General features: G+C 42.1%; 1 protein-coding gene across 3 annotated transcripts in view; it reads left to right on the top strand.

The window, feature by feature from the left end:
* VPS33B (VPS33B late endosome and lysosome associated) overlaps window positions 1-17,629 on the top strand; it is a 36,196-nt gene extending 18,567 nt beyond the window's left edge. For all 3 annotated transcript variants that reach the window (XM_066592746.1, XM_066592747.1, XM_066592748.1), the window contains exons 13-24: window positions 133-219; window positions 4,550-4,640; window positions 6,489-6,563; window positions 7,207-7,271; window positions 7,364-7,418; window positions 7,497-7,543; window positions 9,888-10,020; window positions 10,366-10,439; window positions 12,649-12,750; window positions 13,846-13,915; window positions 14,017-14,133; window positions 16,879-17,629. In XM_066592746.1, the coding sequence (XP_066448843.1) occupies window positions 133-219; window positions 4,550-4,640; window positions 6,489-6,563; window positions 7,207-7,271; window positions 7,364-7,418; window positions 7,497-7,543; window positions 9,888-10,020; window positions 10,366-10,439; window positions 12,649-12,750; window positions 13,846-13,915; window positions 14,017-14,133; window positions 16,879-16,958 (996 nt within the window). In that variant the 3' untranslated portion in view covers window positions 16,959-17,629. The remainder of the gene's footprint in view (window positions 1-132; window positions 220-4,549; window positions 4,641-6,488; window positions 6,564-7,206; window positions 7,272-7,363; window positions 7,419-7,496; window positions 7,544-9,887; window positions 10,021-10,365; window positions 10,440-12,648; window positions 12,751-13,845; window positions 13,916-14,016; window positions 14,134-16,878) is intronic.
* The last annotated feature ends 1,206 nt before the right edge of the window (window positions 17,630-18,835 follow it).

The raw sequence follows: 18,835 nt of genomic DNA, 5'->3' as shown, positions 1-18,835 counted from the left end.
TCACTACTACTTATGCTGTAAACTATGCTATGTTCTGTGTATATCTGACATGTGTGGAATAACCCCTTATATGCATTGGTATGAAATATTAGATAATTTACGATATTCTATATGATTTTCTTATATCCCTAGGTATTTGAAGAAATCCGTAATGAGCATTTTTCTAATGTGTTTAGCTCCCTGAGTCAGAAAGCCCGTAACCTGCAAACCCAATACGATGTAAGTCGATAGCGTGGATTGTATTTTGCGAGTTGAATGATCTGTTGCTGCACGTTCACCATTTTTATAAGGTCACAATTTTTTTCCCTTTCATTAAAAAAATTAATGGAATTGATGTTACAGGAAATAATACAGTATTATGTCTATTTTTCTCTCCAACATGTATGATGTACAAAGGGAAAGTCTTAACCCTCTCCAATCCCATTTTGGATTCAGGGATTCCTAAAAGGCTTTCTATTTTTGCCGTTGTACAACGGTGCCATCTGCTGGCTAAAGCCAGTGTGTGTGCGCCAGAGAGGCTCCGATAGCAGAGTGGCTGTCAAACGGTAAGAATACCCTGTCTGACGTCTTCTGACATTGGAGCTGTACAAGCTTCAATCAGAATGTAGGAAGACGTCAGACAGTGGATTGGAAAGGGTTAATAAAAGTCCCCAGGTTCAGTCCCATGGATGGATGGATTGTATCTGAATTTAACTGGGATGTCACATAATTTTTTAGTTTATTGCCAGATGGTAAAAAATTTTTAAAGGTCTAGTCCACATACCGCTGCTACAGTCAGCTTAGCAGTGAGGACCCTCCTGTGTGATTTGACAAAGATTTGATTTGTAAATTGTCCTGATATGACAGTGTAACGTGCAAAATCGTGCCGTGAATTAAGTGTACTGGATGGATAAGGCCCCCTGCACACGGGCGGAAATTCCACAGCGGGATTTCCCGCAGAATTTCCGCCTGTGCCCACCTGCATAGGATTGCATTACAAAACGCAATCCTATGCAGACGGCTGTGATTTGTTCGGGTGAAAACGCACGCAGAAAACAAATCGCGGCATGTTCTATTTCTGTGCAGGTCTCACAGAGGCCCGCACAGAAATGTCACTCCCAGCACGCCAGCTCTGCTCTGCGCATGCGCCGGCTGGCCGCAGCCGGCACATCAGAGCTGGAGCTGCGGGAGCAGGTGAGAGCCGCACTGGTCCCTGCAGGGACGTGGGTCGGATACTGCTGCAAGAATTCTCACAGGGGATCTGACTCGGCCTTCCGCAGGAAGCCTAAGGTGAATGTTCATCCATGGCAGCTAACATGCTCAAGTGAAGTGAGCCATGTATGTGAACAGGATACTAGCAGAGAAGTGGCCTCAACAGAGGGGGCAACCATGTTGTCACATCCGACCTGAGCGTAATGCACACCACGCCCCGGATGAACGCAAATAGAAGGCTGAAGGGAAAGAATTGGGACAGGGAACGTGGATACACAATGCGAGCAGATATCTAACAACAACTTATAACCACCAAAATACTTACCTAGTATACTAACACGCATAAGCAGATGGAATAGATAAAGTAGGTACGAGGTATTGGTTCGTATTCTGGCCAAGATACTTAAGCTCACGAGCCCATGACAAGGGCCTTCATTGTCTCGTTAGTCCCTAGTCTAACAAGATAACTTAAACCCAGGAGTCCTGCCTGCAAGCAGGGCGATCATCCCAATAGGGATGGCCCCACAGTGGAACCTAGGGGCCTGGTTCGGCATAGATAATAAATGGCATACAAGCAGAACAGGACACTGTTCACACCAACAGACAAGGCAATCCCATCCAGAACCTCATGCATGCATGACTCCAAAAACCAGGGTCCTAAGAGGCAATGAGGAGAAACATAAAAGACCAGCGCCTTCTAGCAAGTGGGGCTGGTATTTATATGCAGCAGAGCGGGGGTGATTGACTGACTGGAACGATACACACCCAGCCAGCTCAATCATCCCACACCTGTGGAAGTGTGCTCCTGGGAACCCATAGAACTACAGGTCCAAGGAGCAAGACCTGACAAATGTGAAATAATAGTCTAGTTATGTGTCTACATCAGCTGAGTAAGCATTTCACTATAACTTGATTAAATTAAAGAGATTGTACAAAATTAGAAAACTCTGCTTCTTTCTTCCCAAAACATTGCCAAGATAGTCCCCAGGTTGTGTGTGGTATTGCAGCACAGTGCATTCACTTTCATGATAATACAAGGTACAACCTACAGACAGATCTGGTGCTGTTTAGAGAAGTAAACAGCCATGTTTTTCTCATGACTTACATTCCCTTTAACCCTTTGCAATCCAATTTTGGATTGAGGATTTCCTAGGCGGTTTTCTTTTTCTGCCATTATACAATAGCGCCATTTGCTGGCTAGGGCCAGTACTGCGGTATGGGACATGCTGGAAAGGCCCCCCGACAACAGAGTGGCCAGTAATCTACAGTAAGAATACCCCGCCGGACGTCTTCCGACATCGGAGCTGTACAGCCTTCAATCAGAATGTCTTTAGACGTCAGACAGTGGATTGGAAAGGGTTAACTCCTTAGTAACTAGCCTTATGTATTTTGACAGTGGTCACTAAGGGGCATCAGACTAGGCTACCATCAAAACAAGGCGATGCTTGGCTAACGGCTGGTAGCAGATAAACCTTCAATCCCAGCTGTTTAACCTCTTAAATGCTGCAGCATGTAAGCAGCTCTGTCGCCCATTGGCAACCCATGATGCGATCATCTGGAGGCAATGGATTGCCATGGAATCCAGAAGCCTGATGATGACTTCCCGGTTTGCCATGCCTGCCAGCTTATCAAACTCTGCCTAAAAGTCTAACTGGAAAGCTGAACAAAGCATACTACTCTGCACTACATAAGTAGTGTGACGTAGTACGCTAATAATTCAAGATCCTTTATACTTCTATTACCTAAAATTAAAAAATATTGTACCAGAATTGCAATTTTTGTTTATCAGCCTCCCAGAAAACAAAAGGTGAACAAAAAGTTGCATGCACCCCAAATGGTATCAATGGAAACTACAACATGGGCACAATAAACTGGACCTCACACAGCTCTGGGGGTGAAAAATTAAAAATGTTATGGGTCTTGGAGTGCAGCAATGCAAATATAATTTTTTACATTTTATTTTTAAAGTGTTTTTAATTGTGCTAAAATAGTAATATATGAAAAAATCTGGCATCACTGTAATCATATTGACCCGCAGAATGTGTAACATGTAATTTATACTGTACAGTGAACACTGTGTGTACAAAAAAAAAGACCGGCGTAATTTCAGGCCCTGCAAAAATTTATTAAAATTAAAGGGCCATTTCATTCATTGTTTAATATATAGAGGTGTTACCCTATTTAGTTATTCTGTCTGAAACTCCTGGCATCATCTTCCTCAGATGGTCATGTGATCTGAGTTCTGACCAGCTCAGATTTACTTGGGCGTATGCTGTCTAAAACTAGTCATTTTCTCAGTCTGTGTGATGCTGTTTAATGGAGTATACCACAGAAGCAGCCTAGAGGAGGACACCATTACTAATGATGATTACACAGATCCTGTCACACAGTTAGAATAGAGGAGAGCACAGCTCATCCTCCTGACTGTATACTTATGTTCTGTAGCTTATTTAGGTGAATATAAAAGACAATGATATTAACCCACCTACCCCCCCCCCAGACAGGCAGAAATGGTATAGTCTATAGCTAATGCTGTGCTGATGCATCATGGGATTGATTTGAAAGGGAAAATAAAGAATCTCCCTCTCAAAATGGTGCATGATTAGTATTAGACTGGAGGCTGCACTGCATGGAAGTGGCTGCAATAAACCTCCAGAGTGTGACAAACTATCAATCAATAGGTGAAGCAATAGAAAAATGTGTTTTTGCCTGAGGGGCCCTTTAAAGGATTATTAAATGTTTCCATCTTAGGAAGACCTGATGCTCTTGATGTTTTGGTGGATATGTTGATATATGAGCATTCTCAGTGTAGTGAGAGCTATGTATTTGGATTTATGTTGGTAAATATTCTTAAAGGTACCCCGTCAGGTACCTAATGGTACTTGGCTGCAGGTACTACAGTGTAGTGACAACAGATATGCTGATTTCACGGTATGCCACATGTAATAATTGGTTCAGTGATTTGGAAAACTTTTATTTCAAATTATGCAACATGGGAAGAGATGAGACCAGTGCGGCTCGTTAATAAGATGAGAGGGAGGGGCAGGGATAGAAAAATGTGTTTTCACCGGAGTAGTCCTTTGAGCAGTATCATCTTATGTAACCTAAACTGGTGCCATTAATAAAATACATCACTTCTAGCCATAAACAGAGCCTCCTATGATTTTGTTGATGAAAAATTTAAAATATAGTCATTTTTGGAACGGGACTTTGAAAAAACATTTTTTAATTGTTTTGTCATTAAGACACAAAATAGTCTGGTCGCTGAGGGGTTAAAATCCTAAATATTTTTCATGAATACAAAATAGATTTTTGCAAATGCCATTGCTTATAACTGTTAATATTTTCTATATTCCAGAAACGTAGAGGGATGGACATCAAGCAAATGAAGTCTTTTGTTGCCCAGGAACTGAAAGGATTAAAGCAGGAGCATCGCATGCTGAGTTTACGTATGGCGCTTATATTCGTATTTATATTAACGTATTATATGTACTCCTTCATGGTAAATCCTGAGGCAGTTCTAAGACGCACCTGGAAACTTGGGGTCTGTCTTATGAGCTGCTACAACATTTCTTCTATGATTGTGGCCTAATTACTCACATATATGAACATGCTTAGTTTAGAAGGTGCGCCTTTTTCGATAAGTTGTGGTTACCCGTCAACACATCATAAAAAAGTATTGTCTCTGATTTGTTAAAATTTGGCGGGGATGTGAACATTTTTATTATCTTGTGTGGTAATTGTATATTCAGAATGGGAAACTTTCTCAGAAAGGATCTTGCCCTAAGGTAATCAAAGCGATTTGTAGCGTTTAAATGGTATTTTGCTTGCATCCACTCGAAGGGTTTTATTCCATTAGATGGTACTAAATTTTCCACCCCCAAAAGTCCCTTCCTCTTCCAGATTCCGACATCTAGATTTGGTATAAAGAATTCGAGGCCTTCTATTGGTTCTACGAGTTTCCTCAGATGGCCATAAGATGCCACTCTCAGGGTGTATGCCTGCCACGCTTCAGTCGTTACTATCACAGTAGGAGATAAGCTCCGATCTGGTACCTCTTTTCTGGGCCTCCACACATTTCCAATGATGCTGCGTGTAATAGATTTTTCATATATTATCTTTCTTGAATACCAGGTTTTTCAATAGCAATGCAGCAGATCAGACAGAATAGTTATATTATTCCTGCAGATGTAGACATGTATGGCCGTAATTGATATATATAATCCCGTATTTTTCCGTTCGATAAGACGCACCCACGTTTTAGAGGCGGAAAATAGGGAAAAAATATTTGGAACTCGCCCAGAGACAGAGCAGGGGATAGTACTGGGCAGAAGGAGCAGCAGAGCTCTGAAACACCGGGGCTCCGTGACAGCAACACTTGTGTACGAGCTGAGGAAGGGAAGAATCTGATTAGTGGAGGCGGGGGAGCAGCTCACTACCAATCAGTGGTACGAGTAAATGATCGCACGTTTGTTCGCACAGTCACGAGTTTGTTTGCATGTTCATGATTTAGTTCGCACAATCATGCTGGAAACCTTGAATTTCAGTACATTCTCTCTTTAGGACGCACTGTCTTTTCCCCCTCTAACGTTATAGCACCTACTAGTTGGCTTAGTTTACAACAAAAATGGAGCTATTTTTTGTGCCGCTTTTTGCCGCACAATATCACATCCTCTTCATTTGTCACACAAGTGACTAAAATACATCGCAGATGTGGTGCAAAACATGGTTGACAGTTTTCTGAATTTTTGAATTTTCAATAGTAAATCTGCCCCAATGTCTTGTTGAGAAGAAGTCTCTTCCTTCTATAGCAGTAAAGTAGATCGCTCGGCATTGTACCCTGATGTCTCCAACAGTCATGTAGTCTTTGAAGCAGCAGACATGCTTGATTGTCACTCCATTCAAACTCCTCCTAGCTACGGTCATGCAGTGAGGAGAAACGGAAGGGGGGGGGGGGGAAATCAGGACTTCCAGTTCCAGTGATTGATGGAGTTCCCAGCGTTGAGACATTTATCACCTGCCCTATGAATAAGTGATAATTGTCAGTTTGGGAAATGCCTCTTTAGTACAAATGTTAAATCGATGTTGTAGGTTGATGGACATGAGCTCTAATATTACTGATCTCATTAATTTGGTTGGAGATCCAGTAATGATAAATACACTGTGTAGCCACTGTCTACTTGTAATGAAAAGCAACTTTTTAGAAAACTCTGACTGTGACTCTGACAAGGTGGTGCAGCGACCATCTTGGACAGTTAGTAAACAGGAGTGATGACAAAGTTTTTCTTTTGATAAAGATATTGGAGCCTGTGAGTCGATCATGAAGAAGAAAACCAAACAGGACTTCCAGGAGCTACTGAAAACCGAACACTGTAAGTCGTACTTTGCTTCTCAGACATCCATAGTGGCTTTGTCGTCCTTGTACAGATCGGTGGGTTTCATCTCTAGTGGCATAATATCACACTGAAGCTTATGGGAAAATGTGCCGTACACGGCAAAGCCATTTTATATTGCAGGCTTCTATATTTTGGGGTTGTCCCACGGCAAATATTTATGGTTAAATCCAACCCCTAATTATAAACGTGTTTTGTATTTACACTTATTTAAAATGTTTCTATCCCCTGATATTCCAGGGCTAATGTTAGAATAGCGCCACCTGCTGTTTCTGTTGTGTCCAAATCAATAAATGTGACAAAGTGGTCACACATGCTCAGTCTTGCTGCTCCGCTGAGTATGTAGAAGGGTCCCTGGTGTGATGAGCGGCTGCTTCTGAAGTTGCTGCGTCTTCTCTGATGTCAGAAGAGAAGCTGAGCGAGTGATGAGTGAGGCAGTATTATAGTCCTTGCGTTTGATCAGCTTCTCTGACCTGTGGGGAACACTGTTATCCAATACTTGGTCAGATCACTGGTTTGAAGCCCATGGCGCTCGGGTGAGAGTTGGAACCCCACCGATCTGGTATTGTAATTCCAGAAAATACCTTGAAATGTTCTTGTGTTATTGTTGTTTCTCACACAGCATTACTGGAGGGATTTGAAATTAGAGAATCTGTCAGTGTAATAGAAGAACACATAAACAGGCAGGTGAGTGCGTCACACAGATTTTGAATAGCAAGAACTGGCAGGAAACGTTGATATTTCAGATGCATGTCATTTGGCTTTTGCTTCATTTTCAGATTTCGCCCATTGAGAGTTTACGTTTAATGTGTCTACTGTCGCTCACAGAAAATGGTAGGACTTGTCTCATGTCACTAATAGGCATCTGTGCAAATAACTGACGGCTTCTAATAACTGTATTTACTTTTGTAGGTTTAGTAACAAAAGATTACAGATCTTTGAAGACTCAATACCTACAGGTCTCTGTGATTATTTTTATACCTTCCTTACGTATATATTTGTGATGGCACTTTTACATATTCTACAAAGATGCAATACTAGTAAACTACCAATGGCAGACACAGTAGAATATGTTCACAAACAGCAGGTTTGTTGCAGAAATTTCTGCGATTGCGCCATTTAGAAACACCATTCAGATGTATGGAATATATTTTGAATCTCAGAACCTTTTGCAACAAATCTGTTGCATCAGATTATACCCTGTAAATGCTCTGTGTATGGCCGGCTGCACACGGGCTTATTTGCATTGCGGGATCCACAGATTCTGCAGCAAATATTTTGATAGCATGCTATGGAAAAGCACTTTTAACTGCACAAATTGATTTTTCACCCGCAGAGGAAAAATCGGAGCATGCTCTATTTTTGAGCGTTGTCCGCATGGACGGTTTACATTGAAGTCAGTGGAAGCCGTCCAACCCGCGGCTCTTCCGCAATTAACATCGCATTAAGGTTGCGGTACCCGCGTCATCGCCTAGCGATGGCACACGGAAATCTGGACCATCCGCAGTGCAGAAAAAGAAGACGACTGGACAGGTACGCGGGGTCACCGGCCGGGCACAGGGTCTGATTCCAGTGCGGGATGCCGCTCCGGAATCCGACATGTTAATGTGCAGTCGGCCAAAATCACAGATTGCATCCATATACAACTCCCTGCACAGAAAGAGTGCTGTGCATTTAAAGAGGCACTAACTTTTCAGACAACTTCTGTCCATCTACTAGCTTGTGTTAGTCACATCATTTCTGTAATATAGTTGCATTAAAAATGTTGTTATCTTATCACTGTAAGTCTCATTTGATGTTGCTGCCGCTAGGGCCTCCCTTCCAGCTTCTCTGCAATTCACTCTCTTTTGTTAGGCACAGAGCTACCATAGTAGCCAGGATAAAGAGACGTTTCCATAGCAACTGGGGAAGGCATTATTTTAATAGGCAGCTCCTGTGCACTTACAGGCTGCAGGCTGACAAATCTGCAGACATTGTGATAACGATCTCCACAATCTCTGCCTCTCCTGCTGTTAAAGTGGGGAGGGGTGTGCACACATTACATACAAACACAGGCACACATTACAGTGGGTTTGCTAAGCAATTGGCCCGAGTGATCCTACATTCCTGATCGTCCTAGGAAAGCAGTAAGATGGGCATTCAGCTACTGCGCCCCCTACTGATTAGATCAGAGAGAGTGCAATGCAACATTGGAAGGAAGTACAGGACAGTGGAATACTGGCAGAATGGTAGGCTTGCTACATGCCCCCTCCCTGATAGTGGGTTGTAAACCACAGCACAAAAACAAGAGAGTTGGGCAAGACCACCTGAAAATCAGCACTTACAGAGTGCTTACAGCAGCAAATGAGAGAGTAAGGAGAACCCGGTGTATTTTAGAAAACTTGTTGAAAACTCAAGTATGCTTTAAGTGATGTCCAAGGTAGTGCTAATCATCCATTAGAGAAACATGGACATCCACTCACCGATTCGTTCTCCACACCTGTACAAGGATCTGCATGCAGTCAATGCCAAAAGCATTGAAGTTGAAGAATATTCTACGCTAGGCTTCAGTAAAAGTTAAAAGAAGCTTTATTCCAATCCAATAAAACAGAATCTTATACAGCAACCAGCCAAACGGTTTACGGGTTACGACTTAGAGCGTTGCTCATAACTTCATAAGTTCTTCAACTTCAATGCTAATCCTTCATTACATCCTAAACTGATCAAGAGCTGTACTATTCTGCCCGCTTTATGTCTTTCGCTAAACTCATTCAGCTTTCTCTAAAATAGTTTATATATGGAAAGAACACTTAAATACAATACTAATGCAATGACTCACTTTTAGGACCCATAGAGGAAACCATTAATTATTAGGAAATGCAGAATTTATACAATTACTGATGTCTCATATTGTTTCTGAAACACAATTTTCTCCAATTACATTGATTTGCTGTGGTGCATAGTTGGTATAAGTAAGTTACGATAAATAATTCAGGACCTACAACGCCCCCTGGGTAGCGTATCATAGAGGAACATGAAACATGATATTCTCAAACAAGCAATTATTATAATATACGGCTACAAGAATGCTTTAAAGACTCCCATGAAAATGTCTGTAATGCTGGATCAAGGATAAATGCATCCCATTTCATAAATAAATGGCTTAAAAAGTATAGTGATCCATCCAAAAATCCAGTTAATCTAAAAGTCAATTCAACATCACACTGCCCGGCACTCCAACTTGTGTTTTGCACAAGCGTTCTCAGTAGTTCAGTATTGATATACTTCATCTGAACTGAACTGTGTATCTTATTCTTCATGTAGAGCTATGGCCCTGAGCATCTGCTGACCTTCTCCAATCTAAAGCGTGCTGGCCTGGTCACAGAACAAGCCCCCGGGGAGACCCTGACTGCCGTGGAGAACAGAGTCAGCAAACTGGTCACAGACAAAGCCGTAGGTGAGCCTGTCCTATTCCATCTACTTGGTCACAAGTTACCATATGGATAGACTATAAAATATGATATATGGTGATGCTCCCAGACACCATGGCATCGGTTCTGTCCTATCCTGTTACCTGTATAGGGGCTTTGTGTTATTTCATTATCATCCCAGTAAACGTCATATTGTAAAAGTCAAGTTGAGCTGGGAACGATGGCAGATGCATGGTAGCTCCACGAAGATCTGTTGGTACTGCCATATTCGTCACAAAGAGGACATGTAAATTAGAACTTTGTCAATAGTTTCATGGCAGAATTTGACTTTTTTTTTGTAAAATTTTTGTATCTTTGCATATTGCTTACAGGAAAACTTACTGATGCTTTTTCATCTTTGGCAAAAAAGAGTCATTTCAGAGGAATCAGTAAAAAGTTGGGACTAGTAAGTAATAAGCTGCTATCAGTATATTATACTATTTTCTCTTTCTTGCTTTTAGGTATGTAAATTAGTTCAACGGCTCTGTTTATATTAAGGTGTCCATACACATTAAAACTCAGATGACCCCGCTGAGATGTTAGGCTCAAGCATGCTGAAGTACAATACTCCCAATCCTTCTTTTCCCTTTGTTCCCACAAGAGGCATCAGGAAGTGAGTTATTCCCTTCTCCCCAATGAAAGCACAAGCACAGTCGCCTAGGCCAATGATGTAGAGCCGTGGTAGAATTAGTTGTAGGACAAGGTAGTCTGTTATTTCATATCTATGGCCAGTATTAGTACTTTTCTGATTCTATTGCTTTGTGATGTGCAGAATAACATAGTATGCAGCACTCCTCCATTCAGTAGAAAAGCAAAGACGAATACCTGGCAGTCCTATTATAGATCAGTGAGGGGAAAGTCGATTATAATGGATCCTGGCTGATTTATAATAGGAATTATGATTACTATTTGTAAAAACAGACGCCATGATACTAATGTGAATAGAGCCTTATAGCTGCTCTATAGAGAAGAACACTTTGTTATGTAAAGCCTTAGGGCTCTTACCCACTTGCGTTTTTTTAATGCTGCGATATCACTGTGTTTTCTTAACGCAGTTGTCAAGGGGACTTTCTAATGTTAACAACGCATCACACAAAAATCACAAAGCAGAAACTTGAGATGCGTTTTTAACATTAGAAAGTCCTATTGACAATCGCGTTAAAAAACGCAGCAATATCGCAGCGTTAAAAAAACAGTGGGTAATAATAATAATCTTTATTTGTATAGCGCCAACTTATTCCGCAGCGCTTAGGGTAAATTCTCCCTACTGACATTTACTATGCCGGTTTGACTTTAGCCAGTACATTTGTTTTGCTGCAACCTTTCAGCCGCACTTAGTCTTCCTGCTATCTGATTGTCAGCTGGGCAATCAATAGGAAGAAAGCTGAAATGTCAATAAGCAGCTATTTCCAGGCTATGAAGAGTGACCAGATGAGAATAGTGTGCATTAATTGGGTTCTCTGTAGGCTGGTAATTCTCAATATTTTTAAATTACAAATTATCCCCTATCCACAGTATAGGGCATAACTTGCTGATTGGTGGGGGTCTAGCTGCTGGGAACCTCACCAATCCTGAGAATAGGACTCCTATGTCCCGCTCTGCCTGTCACTATGGGTGTCGCTTGTCTTCAAGCAGTAATGTCACTGTGAATGGAGCGCTGAATGAGCATCCCCAATAGCGCTCCATTCATTTAGTCGGGCTGACAGAAATAGCAGAATGGCACCCGCTTGGCTATCTCCATAGTCCCATTGCAAGTGAATGGTGCACTACTGTTTTTGCGCAACCAGCACTCCACTTAGTGTCCTTCTCACTGTGGGGTTGCAGTACCCCAGCAATGAGGAGAGAACTCCCCAGAACTCCTGTTCTTGAGATCGGTGGGGATCTCAGCGGTGTTGCCCCCCACCAATCAACAAATTATCTCCTTTCCTGTGGATAGTGGATAACGTGATTGTGGTACAAACCTTTCAAGTCCAGTATGTTAATTCAAACCGGGGAGAGAAGTGAGGACCACAGTGAGAACGCTCTCGCCTGCAGCGGCCTCACGGGTAACAGGGTTAGAGCTAGGAGTCCAGCGGGAAGAGAGAGTCAGCCAGGGAACATGTGTGGGAGCAGAGGGGGCCGTGTGCTCCTGGAGATCCCTGTCACTTACACCGGCCAACCCATGTCTCCACTCATACACCTAGTGGAGACAAGATGCACCAGTGCAGAAACGTACAAAATAATTGCCACAGAACATGGCTACTTGCTCACAAAATGGCTACACATAGGATAGAACATGGAGTCATATTCATTTCACTAACCAATACTTCCCTACTTAAAAATAAATAAAAAAATAACATTAAAATAAACCCAAGGTTCTGATCATACATTGTGCTCCACCAGGATCAGGACAGTGGGTGTACCCCATAGACATGGTGTATATACCTCAAGCAATCTCTATAGCGGAGGGAATCTGAGCAGTAGAGCAATTTCTCTTTGATGGAAGGGTTGATGGGGACTCAGTGTATTTACCTGATCTTTTTAGTGTAATATTATATTATAGTGGATGCCATCAGATTACTTCTTTTCAGCCTGAATTTAAAATATTTGAAAATTTAACAAATTTTTTTTGGCAGATTCCTCGAGTAGATGGAGACTATGACCTGAGGACCCCAAAGGACATGGCTTATGTTTTTAGTGGTGCTTACACTCCACTAAGTTGCAAAATAATAGAACACGTAAGTGAGATCCTAACTGTTCTGTATGTGTGTGTGTGTACAATGTATTCAGTGAAACTAAGTACATAAGTTTGCAACATTGTGAAGACCTGAACTTAGTGCAGGGTCCTTCCCCAAGTATCCAGCAGGTCAATATGATGGGCAGGAAATTGGGACTTGCCAATTCAAGCAGTCTTTTTCTCAGTATTCGGTTGTGCAGTGTTAATGTATAGATGGTTTCTACCTTGTGCTTATTGGACAATACTGTAAAAAATATATGGTTGACTGGTGTTGCCTATTTCTTCTTGCTTAGTTGATATTTGGCACGCCAGTGTTTTCAGCCCTCATTTGCTGAAGAGTGGCTGGTTGGGTATCCTGAAAACTGTTGTTGAGCTCATGTGCCCCTCTATGCCAGTAAACCTCTTTCTCTAACATGACTGCCACAGCCTGGTTTTTCACACCATTCTCAATAGCTGATACTAGAACACGCATGCACACGATACTAGAACACGCATGCACACGTCACGAGCTTGCCCATTCTCAAGTGGAATTGAATAAAACTGAGATTGAGGGTGCATGATTGTTGTATGCAGAGTCCCAATGACCACAAGCAGGGTTGAAATATATTCAGTCAAGAAACATAAAAGGAAAAATCAGTTTACATAAGGCAAAATAATAATAAAACTTTTTGCAAAGTTACTTGAGTTATATTAATAAACACACAAAGCAAATCCGAGACAACCCCCTTCCGAATGCGGCTACCATGGCCATTTGCTGAATGCTCCAGCTCCTTCTCTAGGCTGCCCTGACAAACAGCTGAATTTCCTGGAGGAAGCCGCAGTCAGCTAGCCAGGCATTCGGAAATGTAGTATTACATGATGGCCATTCAGATGAGCTGTTCTTGCATTACACGGATGGCTGTTGAAGTCCACCAGAACTTTCATAGCAGCTCCATACCAGGGTGGCCCCTCTCTCTAAGATCCTCCAAATGTCCTACTAGGGTATATAAACAATGGCTGCCTTCTTGGGAAAGCCTCCTTGTGTAAAGCACTGGCTCTGTACTATTTCAGTATGTGTATCAGTATACTGTGTGTTTACAAGTGTATTGATTTTCAGGTTTTGGTGCGTAAAGGTTGGACCGGTCTTGAAGAAGTGACACGTTTACTCAATAATATTGAATTTGCAGGTATATATTTTTCTATATAAAATTGTGATGTTTAAAAAAAATATGCTGCCAGAAGTTTGTGAACTTGTTTATAAAATGTTACATTTTGTGCTTGTATGCAGAACAACTCGCAGAGAGGAACTCTTTCTCCGATTCTCATAGGACCATTGTTGTGGTTTTCCTTGGCGGATGCACCTTTTCAGAGATCTCGGCTTTGAGATTTCTTGGAAAAGAAATTGGTACAGTATATGTAATATATATCACTAAAGGTACGTTCACACGCAGCGGAAATAGTACGGTTTTCAGAACAGAAAATCCACTACCAATTCTGCATCAAAATCCATAGCATTGCTGCAGATCCACAGCTGATTGCACAGTTTTTAATAGAAGGGGTGAAATCTGTGCAGATCTTCACTAATTGTCTGGATTTTCTGCTGCAGAAAATCTGCACCATTTCCGATACGTGTCGACGTACCCCAATAGTCCAAAGTGATTCAACTGAAACCTGTCCTGCTCTTTTGTGATCGTCACATGACCAGAGCAGCACTTTATCCACTGTAAGTTATGAAGATTTCTACGGATTGATGGCAAGGAAAGTTTTTGAAAACTGCAAGGAATTAATAGAATTACTAAAACCAAAATACCTGTATAATATTGTATTAGAGGATGACATTGTGAACAATCCCCAGTAAGAATACACTCTTGGAATCGCTTATACTTGATATAAGCAAGCGTATATGTGTGTGTATATATATATATATATATATATATATATATATATATATATATATATATATATATATATATATATATATATATATATATATATATATATATATATATATATATATATATATATATTCACATGCAGCAGAGTTGTTGCCGAAATTCCTGCCACTGAATATTTGCTCCACCATCTGAGTGATGTGGTTTCTGCAGCATCTACCAAATCCATGCAGATGTGTGAAACAGTCTCAGAAATGTATGGAACAAATATGCTGTGCGTGATTATACAGTACCCATATAGCTGCAGGGAAATCAGATTTGCTGCCACTTTCTGACTTGCACCACCCCAATTCTAGACACACTGGCATTATGAGAGCCATTATAAACTATGCTTTTACAGATATATGGTGCTTCCGCACTTCTGAGGAATGTTACTTCCCTGCAGCCCCACTCCTAACCGCTCCCCCCCAGCAGTACGTAAATGTACATCATTGAAAGGCTCGTGCTAAGCCTCCATGATGGACATTGATGTCATGGTGACCGTATGCCTGCATGATTACCACAGGCGTCCAACACTGTTTAACCCGCTAGATGAATTGACTGCAGGCGGTTTGCGAAAGCAGGGGGCTACCTGTATCCCCATCCGCTTCCTGCAATTGAAATTGCCAATGTATTGCCACAGCAACCAGAGGCTTAACAAAGGCCTCCAGAGCTGCCATGGCTGAGTGTCCATTAGGCTACAGCACAAGTGAAAATTTGAAAGGCAAATGGAATAATGCTCTGGTGTACTGACTATGTCAAGGCATTATAAAAGCTCTCAAGCGATTGTATTGTTATGTTCCCTAGTGGGACTGACTAAATCGGAAAAGGAACATTAATAAAGTACCCAAAAACTGGATTTATTTTGTAAAAGTATAAGAAAAACCCACACGGACACGCATATATGGCCATGATCTTCACACCCCCTAACCCCCAAAATCAATTTTAGGCCAGGCTTTCATAAGCGTATTTTGCAGCATGCGAGATATATGTGCGCGACATGCAGCCAGTACGCAATGACATTGCATACTGGCTGCGTGCCACCCATCGCCATGTACTATCTAGGCGTATATGCGCATGTAATGCGCATTATGCTTGTAAAACCCGTCCTCTATTACTTTACGCTCATTTGAGATCGCCCTTAATCAGTAAGTCCCATGCACCCTAGAATGGTAACAATAAAACGAGATCTTGCCCTGTAAAAACAAGCCCCCGTGTGGCCACAATGATGGAAGAATATAAAAGCTGTAGCTCTCTGAGGGCGGTGATGCGAGATTATTGTGCAGTATTAAAACAAAACTACACATCCTTGGTATTGCCATAATCGTACTGACCCATAGAATAAAAGTAACCGTGATAGTGATGCTGCATGGCAAAGACAGAAATTTAGGGTATGTTCACACACTGGGGATTTTGGTCCGGATCTGCACCAAAAACTGCGTCAAAATACGCATCATTTGGTGTGGATTTTGTTACACTTTTTAGCATGGAAAATGACATGGATTTTAGAATTTTGCTACATGTGAACAAACTCCTAAAGAGCAAAAAAATGAATCCCTCCCCACCCCATTCCAATGATAAAGTAGCCTTGGAACTTAAAGGGTTTTAGGGAATAATTGCATTGTGTGTCTTGCATCCCCTACATTGCATCCCTCATCTCAATCCACCACCCAGTCCGCGTCCTCCGCTAACAGAATCAGATTAAGCGCCCCTTTACCTCGAACCTCTCATTCCCGCCTCCAAGACTTCTCCAGAGCAGCACCTGTCCTCTGGAACGCACTTCCCAAAACTATCCGGGCAATCCAGGACTCGCTACTTCAGGCGTGCTCTAAAAACACACCTCTTCAGGGAGGCATACCATATACCCTAAACCAAAGCCTTCTGTACTCTGCCTGGTAACATGCTCCCTGTCCTACTGACTGCAATCTCTGCTAGCCGTAATCACCCCCCCCCCCTCCTTCCCGTAGTCGTACTGATTTAACCACCGATTTTGTTCCCCCTGTTTTGTAAACGCTGCAGAATATGTTGGCGCTATATAAATAAAGATTAGTATTTTTTTATATTGATTTCCCTGGAAAAAGGATGTAGTTGAGAAAACAAGCAAGTAAATAACCCATATAGCTTTTACAGTCCGCACATACATTAGTGTGTTCAGTAGGACATGGACCTGGGAATCTGGACCAGAACTTATCATATATGTATTTTGTTTCAATTTTTAGGTTACAAATTTGTCTTTCTGACTACAGCAATTACAAACGGGGCACGGATACTGGAATCGATGACCGAGACCAAGTCATGAGCCATCATTGTCTACACTCCATCATGGTGGGAATTCTCAGCCCCCGGGATTTGCTTTATAAGCTAAAACCTGGGACCAGGCAGGAACTTTATTTTACATGTGAAGTTTTTGTCCAAATGATCAGGTTATCAAAAATGGTTGTTCCTTCGGAAAATGATTGAAGATATATGGAAGCGGTTATTCCGGTGCTTGCTGAAGAAAATCTAGAAGCATCCGAGAAATGACTGACCTAGTGTGACGTCTCCTGGTATCTTGTATAACGACACTAGGACAGGTATCTGTCAGACAAATGGCATTCCTACTCCACATAATTGGATGAAACCAGTTCTTGCTAGAATATGAGAATTCCTATAACTATACCGTTGTATAAAGGTCTTTATGTGCTTTCCATATCCCCCCCCATGTCTGCTGTCATGTGCCATTTGGCAGCTCAGGTAATTACACACAAAACTTTGTTTTCTGTAATGGTCAAATGTTTTAAAGACATTTTCCAGTTGCCAAAAAAATGTGATGAGCCTCCAGCAGTCACATTGCCAATCATTTCTTCCCTGCACACCAGAGGAAGCGAGGGGGCCAAGCTTAGTTTTAATTCTTGCACTTTTCATAATATTATTAAACTAGATGAATCTACTATATGAGGGGAAAGGAGTGAATAAAAATAATATCCAGGATGTTGCATTCATTGTACGCGATGCATAGAAGGTTATACATTAACAAAAGGGGAATGCTAAATGGAACGATACTGTGTGCACATAGCATCCAGTAATGTGGATATGAGGTGGTTGCTTTCCTAGCCTACTTAAGGTGCCTTCAGGTGGGACGACTATCTGCCGAATAATTGCTTGAAAAAGTGAATTCAAACGATAGGCGTTCAGTGTAATCAAGGCCACCAACAGGGTGACGAACAATAAATTGCTAGTTGCTCCATTTCTGCTCATCAAAACAATTGTTGCTGGTTGATCAAAAGTGGTCTGGTGTAAAGTCACAGTCATTCATATCTTAATGACTAGTAATTATTAGGAAATTATAGTACCAGTGTTTCTGGTGGCGCAATGCGCCACTTACTAATATAGTTTAGTGAAACGGATTGGAGTTGTAAGCACACGACTGCTGGTTTAGGACCTGTTGGTTTAGGACTATGCACATCCCAAACCAGCAGGCCCATGCACGTCACACACACACAGCTCTGCTGCATGCACGTCTCACACACACACAGCTCTGCTGCATGCACGTCTCGCACAACTCTGCTACATGCACGTCTCGCACAACTCTGCTACATGCACGTCTCGCACGCACAGCTCTGCTACATGTACATCACACGCACTCCTCTGCCACATGCACGTCACACATGCACTCCTCTAATACATGCATGTCACACACACAGCTCTGCTACATGCATGTCTCACACACACAAAGCTCTGCTACATGCACGTCTCACACGCACACTCCTCTGTTACATGCACGTCTCACACGCACACTCCTCTGTTACATGCACGTCTCACACGCACACTCCTCTGTTACATGCACATCTCACACGCACACTCCTCTGTTACATGCACGTCTCACACGCACACTCCTCTGTTACATGCACGTCTCACACGCACACTCCTCTGTTACATGCACGTCTCACATGCACACTCCTCTGTTACATGCACGTCTCACACGCACAACTCTGCTACATGTACTTTACATACAGCTCTCCTACATACATTATTCATCCCATACAACAGGGATCACAACCAGCATAGCAGAGTCCTGCACACACTGATCACCCCCTGGTCATGTGACCCACAGACTCCTCCCACATGAGACATCATCACAGGTCGGTGACATCATCACAGGTCCTGTAAGCACACGGCTGTTGTCTGGCTTTACAG

This window comes from Eleutherodactylus coqui, chromosome 2 (assembly GCF_035609145.1).
Source record: "Eleutherodactylus coqui strain aEleCoq1 chromosome 2, aEleCoq1.hap1, whole genome shotgun sequence".
Taxonomy (NCBI): domain Eukaryota; kingdom Metazoa; phylum Chordata; class Amphibia; order Anura; family Eleutherodactylidae; genus Eleutherodactylus; species Eleutherodactylus coqui.
Note: the sequence above shows the minus strand (reverse complement) of the source record. Positions and strands in the feature narration are given on the sequence as shown.